At 37.5% G+C, this 9,703-nt stretch overlaps 1 protein-coding gene across 1 annotated transcript in view; it reads left to right on the top strand.

Moving 5' to 3' along the window:
* Positions 1-613: 613 nt before the first annotated feature.
* Positions 614-9,703, top strand: part of LOC107562145 (nuclear pore complex protein Nup50-like) — a 23,179-nt gene continuing 14,089 nt past the window's right edge. The window contains exons 1-3 of the mRNA XM_016246727.1: positions 614-692; positions 1,029-1,112; positions 1,197-1,389. Coding sequence (XP_016102213.1) covers positions 624-692; positions 1,029-1,112; positions 1,197-1,389 — 346 coding nt within the window. The 5' untranslated portion in view covers positions 614-623. The remainder of the gene's footprint in view (positions 693-1,028; positions 1,113-1,196; positions 1,390-9,703) is intronic.

Below are 9,703 nucleotides of genomic sequence, written 5' to 3'. Positions count from 1 at the left end.
TAATTATGTCCTACACAATTACTTGCGAACAAAGGTTATTCGTCCAATTCAATGCATTTGTACGCATTATTATTATTATTTAAAATAAACAGAATCACTGGTAAACAAAACACACCTTAGTATCGATATTTTTACTTTCGATACTCGCGTCAGTATCGATATATCGATACTTAGGATTGATATGCCCATCCCTAGTTTGCGCAATCCGTAACGTCATTCAAATGAAATGCGCTTCAAAGACCTAATTAATGAGTCATGTTGTTAACGTCTGAGGGCATTTTAGCACTTTTTGAGTTGGTTTAGTTATTATGATGTAGGTTTGAATGTTGTCTTATCTTTAATGAGTCCAATTTAATAGTACGGGTTAAGAACAGAAGACTCGGGTGTCTTTGGTTAATATTGAATTTTGGTCCAGGAACTTGCTTGTGCACATCACATAAAGCTAGTTAACAGAATTGGCCAGCAAAACTAGCCATTTTCAAATATAAACCGAGTATACTTCTGTGGTGAAAGAAAAACAAAGTTTGTTTTGTTTGTTTAAAGTTATTTCACGTTGTAATATAATCTAGTCTTTCTCAATTTTATTTGTATTTGACATGTTTGTATTTGACAGCTGAGCTGTGATGGCCAAGCGGATTGCGGAAAAAGAGTTGACGGACAGGAACTGGGATCAGGAAGATGAAGGAGAGGAGGTGTGCAACTTTTAAGCATCTACACCAGGGGTGCCCAAACTCGGTCCTGGAGGGCCGGTGTCCTGCAGAGTTTAGCTCCAACTTGCCTCAACACACCTGCCGGGAAGTTTCTAGCATGCCTAGTAAGAGCTCGATTAGCTGGTTCAGGTGTGTTTAATTAGGGTTGGAGCTAAACTCTGCAGGACACCGGCCCTCCAGGACCGAGTTTGGAAACCCCTGATCTACATACTTTCACTGTCAAACATCAGTGGAAACACTCTAGTATCTTAAAAGTTTGTTTCAACCAAGAATGTTTTTTTGTTGTTGTTGTTTAAAAATATTATCTTGTGGTCTCAGGCAGGAATGTTTTCAATTGCGAGTGAAGATGTGATGAAGAATCGCGCCATCAAGAAAGCCAAGCGTCGTAACGTAGGAGCAGAGGTAACGTGTCTCTTGTGTCCCAGCAGACGTCAAGTTATGTGTTCTGAGGGTGTTTTATAGATGAGTTTTGTTGTTTTGTCACAGGGAGAGAGTGGAGGGGCTTTCAAAGTGTTTAAGGGGTTCTCTCTGACCTCGGCCACAGGGACGACATCATTCTCGGGCTTTGGTAATGGAGCTGGTTTCAAACCTCTGTCCAGCCTGACCAATGGCAGCATAGCATCAGTGGCTCCATCTTTTGCGGGGTTTAACGTTCCCACGTCTGCTAAAACTAACAGTGGTAAGTCTTTTACGTGAGCTGGGCGTCCAGGGTCCAAAATAAACACTTTGCCTCAGACTAAATTTAAGTGAAATTGGGTTTTGGCCAGTGTTAATTTTGACAGCAAATTTTGATTTAGTTTTAGTCATAGTCTTTTGACTAAAATGCCATTTAGTTTTAGTCATATTTTAGTCATCTGAATTGTTTTTAGTTTTAGCCTAGTTTTAGTCGACTAATTATCATAAGATTTTAGTTGACTAAATCTACAGTAAATTTAGTCGGCTAAATCTAATGGGTTTAGTTACAGTGCATTTATTAAGCAGTTCTCTCAAATTTCCAAACTCATTATATAGGTTTTATATTAAGGTTTTATCATGATAGACACTGATTTAACTGCGGTGACACACAACATGCCTTTATGTTAAAATGAAATAAAACCACTTCTCATAAAGAACAAGAACATGGTCTTCTTTTTAATGAAATGCCAATGGTTATATAGGCTAATTATGCATTCTTTATAGCAACTTGTTTACCGTATTCTTCATTCTTTCAAGCAGACATAAATAAATGTAGATTAATCTTTAGGGCTACTAAAGTTTTTCAGTCAAGAGCTGTGCGTGATTTTCTGTCTTTTGTTTGCTTGATTAACATCGGTGACTCGGACAATAGTCAAGTCACCTTTATTTATATAGCGCTTTTAACAATACAGATTGTGTCAAAGCAACTGTACAGCATTAATTAGGAAAATAGTGTGTCAATAATGCAAAGTGACAATAGTAAACACTAATTTTTTAGTAAATTTTTTTTTTAACTCAGTTGATTACGTCTTAAGTGAACGTAAACTAAATTAGGCTGCTGTCCCTTTAAAACCGAATGCACATCTGCAATGGATGCAGTGTACTGATACACGTTCTCCCTACTGTTTATGTTCACTTAAGACGTAATCAACTGTGTTTACGTGAATACTCGTCAAAGCGGACAGTTTGACATAATTTTGTGTGTAATTCTCCGTTCATGCGACTCGAAAGATTACTCGGGCGCTGTGAGACGTGCTTTCTGTGTTTGTACGCTTCAGTGCACTCAGAAAACCGGACCGAATTTATTTACATTTTTGAACATTTTATGCGACGTGCAGCAAGTGTATGTTAGCTTATGTCCCGCCGGTTCATATGTACGGATCTAACCTCCGAACCACGGAGTAGATTCGTTCTGAATGAATCTCTTCCCAAATCGTCCCTCCCTAACATTCTCGTCTCATTTATATTCGTTGACGAAAATGTCAATAGATTTACGTCATAGTTTGTGTCATTCAAAAAGCGTTTTCGTTTATCGTCTTGTTGTCGTCGGTTAAAAAAATGTAGTTGACACAAATTATGACAAATTATGTGTCAACGAAATTAACACTGGTTATGACTAGTAGATAAAATGAGTTACTGGTTGCCTGGTAACTTAATTATGAATTGCAAAAGTAATAGATGACTTAAATAGCATATAGCACATGGACTCTTTTTCTCAGAATTACTGTGCTGTCAATTAATTAGGCATTATTTTAAGATTTGCTAAAAATATTTTTGTCAATTATTACACCCCCTCTTGCAATATGTTTGATTTGATGTGCATAAGTTTTATGACGATTAGCTTGCCGATATGGCAGCCCCATTAAACTATATGCTCATTAGAGCCCGACCGATATATGGGTTTTGGGGTACCGATATTAGGGAGTAAAAAAAGGTCAGAAATCAATATATCGGCCGATATTCTTTGCGTATATTATAGTGTATGTATGTATGTATGTATGTATGTATGTATGTATGTATGTATGTATGTATGTATGTATGTATGTATGTATAGAGCGTTTATGCTGGGATGTTGTGGAGCTTACGAGATGTTACAGAACTATTCCATATAGAAAAAAATCCATATTGGTTACTTTTATGCTGGCTTCTGTGGGCGGGAGTGGGACAAAACATGAATGTTGGGAGCGGGACAAGATAAAATATTTTTCTGCAGAAGCTAGGGCTGGGTGATTTTCCAGATTTTATCGAATTTAATATTTTGCCACGATTAAATTTTTTAGAAATCGAGGAATTGCGATATTGAATAGAAATATTACCAAACGTTAGAATTACACTTTGGCAATATGCCGGTGATAACAGTAAAGAGAAAAGAACGATCTGACCGCATGTCGGAGCACGTGATTAACCGCTTATGTGTGACGCGCTCCTCGCTCATATCATTAGGCACCATTCACACAGAATGCGCTTTTGTGTTGAAAGATGCAACGTGGGCAGCGGAATAGGAAAAACATGCAAGAAGATGGGAGGGAACTTCTTTTTAACTTGTCGCATTTTTACAGTGCTATTTCATGCATGAGACGCTGCAAGAGACACGAGCGCTACAGTCAAACACGTCCATGTTTACATAGAAAAAATAAAGGAAAAGAACATGAATGTTGGGAGCGGGACAAGATAAAATATTTTTCTGCGGAAGCTAGGGCTGGGCGATTTTCCCGATTTTATCGAATTCGAATTTAATATTTTGCCACGATTTAATTTTTTAGAAATCGAGGAATTGCGATATTGAATAGAAATATTACCAAATATTAGAGTTAGACACTTTGACAATATGCCGGTGATAACAGTATATAGAAAAGAACGATTCAACCGCATGTCGGTGCAGGTGATTAACCGCTCACGCGTGACGCGCTCTGTGAAGGACCATAAATATAGGCTAAGCGCCATTCACACAGAATGCGCTTTTGTGTTGACAAAGATGTGAAAAAACTATGGAAAAGCAGCGTAATCTAATAAAAAACCTGTAAAGAACTACTAATGGAATACACTACACTATTTTGCGAATTCTGATGGGCGGAGGATCGTATGTCCACGCACATTCACGAGTGAGTTTATCTGAAAATCTACAGACGCAGTGGTATACGACATGATTTTTTACGACCTCCCGAATTCCGAAGCAATCGCATGAAGATCCCTGATGTAATGACATGTATTGAATTGAGTTGAGAGAAGTGCAGTGTATAATAATAAACTGTTACCTATATGTAGTACATTTAAATGAAACCGCTCTCTTTTTCGCTCTATCTCTCTCATAACTGCATAATATTGATATGAGACGGGACTGTTTGCTAGGCCTATAGGTTCTTTTTCAGCACCGGGAGGGGGGGATGCAAAATCAGTCGGGAGTTAATGATATTTTGAATAGAATAACGAGACGAAAAATCTGTAGCCTACGTATTCAATCACGTTTGCTTCCATTTAATTTTGATCAATGCTTTGCTACACAACATACAAAATTTTACTCCAAAAGTGCACGCACATGTTTTCACACGTTTACCTCATATTTCTTTAATTAGAATAGAACCATAATTTCTTAATGACTCACAGAAAGCCGATTCTCTGCCGATCCGTCAATATTGCATGATCATAATTCCCGCATTATGATGACTAAGCGTCTGCATTCTGTCTCATAATACATTTATGCATCAGTTTATTATATACAATAACTGCATTAGGTCACAGTTGAGTGAGTTTTGAGCAAAAAAAATTGTGTATTAATCTCATACTGTCACTCTGAAATAGACTAATGGCGCGTGCTGAGTTTCTGAAAAGCCCTGCATGGGTTGTATTTTATTTGCTTTTGTTTTATTTATATATATATATATATATATATATATATATTTTATTATTTTTATTTTATTTTTTATTTATTTATTTTACATTTTATAGCCCCACCGGGGATAAAATTAATTCAGCAGAGGCAGGGATACATCGACCAGAAGGGGGGAAATCCCCCCCATTCGTCCCTATAAATCGCACCCTGGTCAGGGCTGGCCCTTCGCATAGGCAAAATAGGCAAATGCTAGGGGCGCCCAAATGATATATATATTTTTTTATATATAATATTTTAATTGGGGTGCACTGTTATCGAAATATAATCGATATCGCATTTTAGCAGTTTTCAGAGTGAAGCGGGTAATGTGTTCGAGTGCAGCCCATGACACGCAGCGCTTCACTCTGAAACATGCAGCGCATTTATTTATTAGCTGGCAAACCACCAAAATAAAAGCAGTTTAATATTTGAATTTGAGCAGGGATGCACCATTCAACCATCGGCCATAAATAGGAATAATTGTTTTTTTTTTCGCCCCCAGTGTCTGTAAACCCAAAGAGGAGAAAAAATACATTAGCAGGCAGAGCAAGCTCACTGTTCACAATGCGCGAAGTATGAATGTATCTCTGAGGGGAACTGACTGTCTTAAGAAAATGTTCAGATGGCATTTTCCTTTTATCTTGCCTCAGTATTAATGTATTGCGTTTAAAGTGGTAATCAAGGAAACAATGCATCACTGCTGTTCCTTAAGCGCCATCTGCTGTTTGGTATGTTTTGTGTAGCCTAATTTCACAAAGCTAAAGTCAGACCATTCTGTTTTTGCGTCAGGTTTTGAAATGATAGTCTAATCTAGACCAAAATATAGGCTGATAAAGCAACTAACCATATTCTTCATGCACTCATATTTTCATTAATTCTTGTCTTTTGCTTAAAATACATTTAAAATCAGTATTGGATTCTGCCATGAAAAAATTAAGATCCGTGCATCCCTAAATTTATTTTTTAAATTAAAAGGAAAATTAAGATTTAAATGTTCGTATTGGAGCTGCCTTTGAACGATAAAGTTCTCTAATTTAATTTCAGTTTATTTTATGTTTTTGTGCAACCGTCTTATTTCATATGTAATTTGTTTTATGTCAAAGCTATGCCGTTTCTGTGTGAATGATCGGTGTTGGAATTGGCTGCGATGCAAGGGGCACCAGCTAAAATCTTGGTTAGGGCCGGCCCTGACCCTGGTTGTATTATTGTTTGTATACTGTTTTTGAACGTTAATTTAAAAAAAAAAGATCAGCGAGTTTATCTTCCTTTATAATAGTCCAAATTTGCCGCGCTGTCATCGTCTTTCATCTTCTTCTGTCATTTTCTTGCTTCATGATTGGGCATCCTCAGATAGATCGACAAATCGGCTTGTTCAACCACACGCACCTCACGAATTCAAGCTGACAGCTCCCGAGCTTTTTTGACATGTTTAAAAATGATCGGGAGCTCGTGAGGCGCTCGGCTCGTAAATCCCTCTCACACTCCCACACACACAACCATACGAGCATCAACGATTTCCACGCAATATCTCCCGATAAAAAAAAACAACCACGTACGATGTTACGATGTTAGCAAAAATCGCACCGTGTACGCCCGGCTTAAGACTATCTCTGCTTGCAGTCTCCACTAATGAGCTGATGAGTAAAATCCAGGGCTGGACTGGGATGCAATTTCAGGCTGGGAAATCTCACACTCATCCAGGCCACATGGAAAAAAAGGGTCCAAAATTGTATCTTTTGGGGTACAACAGCTTGACACTGTAGCAGTACTCTTAAAAGGACATCTTTGTACCTTTTTTACCCCTAATAGGAACATATTAGTACCTTAGAGTAGTAATTCGTACTCTTAAGGTACTAATTTGTAGGCCTTGCACTGCACCTTCACTTCCCTTTCCCTTTTCTTCATTTTCCTCAATATCTCTGTCTCTGCCTTTTTTTTTCTTACCTGTCACTTCTTCACCAGCAGGTCTACTGTTATGAACAGAACTTTGTCCACCTTGTTGAAAACAACCACCCCGTTTCAATGTGTTATCACCGAATGTTATTTATCTTCAAATGACTTAAATACCCTAGATTTAACCAACCTATGTTACATACAAATATACACTACCAGTCAAAAGTTTTTGAACAGTAAGATTTTTAAGGCAGAGCAAGCTCACTGTTCACAATGCGCGAAGTATGAATGTATCTCTGAGGGGAACTGACTGTCTTAAGAAAATGTTCAGATGGCATTTTCCTTTTATCTTGCCTCAGTATTAATGTATTGCGTTTAAAGTGGTAATCAAGGAAACAATGCATCACTGCTGTTCCTTAAGCGCCATCTGCTGTTTGGTATGTTTTGTGTAGCCTAATTTCACAAAGCTAAAGTCAGACCATTCTGTTTTTGCGTCAGGTTTTGAAATGATAGTCTATTTTTGCTTCAGGTTTTGAAATGATAGTCTAATCTAGACCAAAATATAGGCTGATAAAGCAACTAACCATATTCTTCATCCACTCATATTTTCATTAATTCTTGTCTTTTGATAGTCTAATCTAGACCAAAATATAGGCTGATAAAGCAACTAACCATATTCTTCATCCACTCATATTTTCATTAATTCTTGTCTTTTGCTTAAAATACATTTAAAATCAGTATTGGATTCTGCCATGAAAAAATTAAGATCCGTGCATCCCTAAATTTATTTTTTAAATTAAAAGGAAAATTAAGATTTAAATGTTCGTATTGGAGCTGCCTTTGAACGATAAAGTTCTCTAATTTAATTTCAGTTTATTTTATGTTTTTGTGCAACCGTCTTATTTCATATGTAATTTGTTTTATGTCAAAGCTATGCCGTTTCTGTGTGAATGATCGGTGTTGGAATTGGCTGCGATGCAAGGGGCACCAGCTAAAATCTTGGTTAGGGCCGGCCCTGACCCTGGTTGTATTATTGTTTGTATACTGTTTTTGAACGTTAATTTAAAAAAAAAAGATCAGCGAGTTTATCTTCCTTTATAATAGTCCAAATTTGCCGCGCTGTCATCGTCTTTCATCTTCTTCTGTCATTTTCTTGCTTCATGATTGGGCATCCTCAGATAGATCGACAAATCGGCTTGTTCAACCACACGCACCTCACGAATTCAAGCTGACAGCTCCCGAGCTTTTTTGACATGTTTAAAAATGATCGGGAGCTCGTGAGGCGCTCGGCTCGTAAATCCCTCTCACACAATGCGAGCCACAACCATACGAGCATCAACGATTTCCACGCAATATCTCCCGATAAAAAAAAACAACCACGTACGATGTTGTACGACAGCAAAAATCGCACCGTGTACGCCCGGCTTAAGACTATCTCTGCTTGCAGTCTCCACTAATGAGCTGATGAGTAAAATCCAGGGCTGGACTGGGATGCAATTTCAGGCTGGGAAATCTCACACTCATCCAGGCCACATGGAAAAAAAGGGTCCAAAATTGTATCTTTTGGGGTACAACAGCTTGACACTGTAGCAGTACTCTTAAAAGGACATCTTTGTACCTTTTTTACCCCTAATAGGAACATATTAGTACCTTAGAGTAGTAATTCGTACTCTTAAGGTACTAATTTGTAGGCCTTGCACTGCACCTTCACTTCCCTTTCCCTTTTCTTCATTTTCCTCAATATCTCTGTCTCTGCCTTTTTTTTTCTTACCTGTCACTTCTTCACCAGCAGGTCTACTGTTATGAACAGAACTTTGTCCACCTTGTTGAAAACAACCACCCCGTTTCAATGTGTTATCACCGAATGTTATTTATCTTCAAATGACTTAAATACCCTAGATTTAACCAACCTATGTTACATACAAATATACACTACCAGTCAAAAGTTTTTGAACAGTAAGATTTTTAACGTTTTTCAAAGAAGTCTCTTCTGCTCACCAAGCCTGCATTTATTTGATCCAAAGTACAGCAAGAGCAATATTGTGAAATATTTTTACTATTTAAAATAACTGCTTTCGATTGGAATATATTTAAAAATGTAATTCATTTCTGTGATCAAAAAGCTGAATTTTCAGCATCATTGCTGCAGACTTCAGTGTCACATGATCCTTCAGAAATCATTCTAATATGCTGATTTGCTGTTCAAGAAACATATTTGTTATTATTATACCCGGGGGTATTACTTATTTACTTTTATTTAGCAAGGATGCTTTACATTTATCAAAAGTGATGATAAAGACATTTACAATGTTACAAAAGATTTCTATTTCAGATAAATGCTGTTCTTCTGAACATTTTATTCATCAAAGAAACCTGAAAAACGATTAAAGCTTTAATACAGTACGTCAACTGCACGCGGGTCCATGTTTAACGCTTCTCATAGCTATGTGAAAATAAGTGTATAATTGTAACAGTTCATTGCTGGAGCTGAGCTCAATGAGAGAGAGAATTAAGAACCGCTGCTTTAGAACATTGATTTTGAAACTTGTTCCATTAGAATCGTTAGAAGACATAATCGCGATTCATATATGAATAGATTTTTACATGCAGCTAGTTTTCTCTTCCTCTTCTTTAAAGCAGCGCAGCATGGCCTCGCTGCCTTTGCTGCCTTTTCCCGAGGGCGGGGTTTATCTGAGTTTGTGATGTCACGAACCCGGGAAGTAACTTGTTGTAGTCCCTACCAGCCGTTTTGTTTGGCATTAACAGTCCAGAATTT

Source organism: Sinocyclocheilus grahami, unplaced genomic scaffold (assembly GCF_001515645.1).
Source record: "Sinocyclocheilus grahami isolate Dianchi unplaced genomic scaffold, SAMN03320097.WGS_v1.1 scaffold809.1, whole genome shotgun sequence".
Taxonomy (NCBI): domain Eukaryota; kingdom Metazoa; phylum Chordata; class Actinopteri; order Cypriniformes; family Cyprinidae; genus Sinocyclocheilus; species Sinocyclocheilus grahami.
This window is presented reverse-complemented; position numbering and strand designations above follow the sequence as displayed.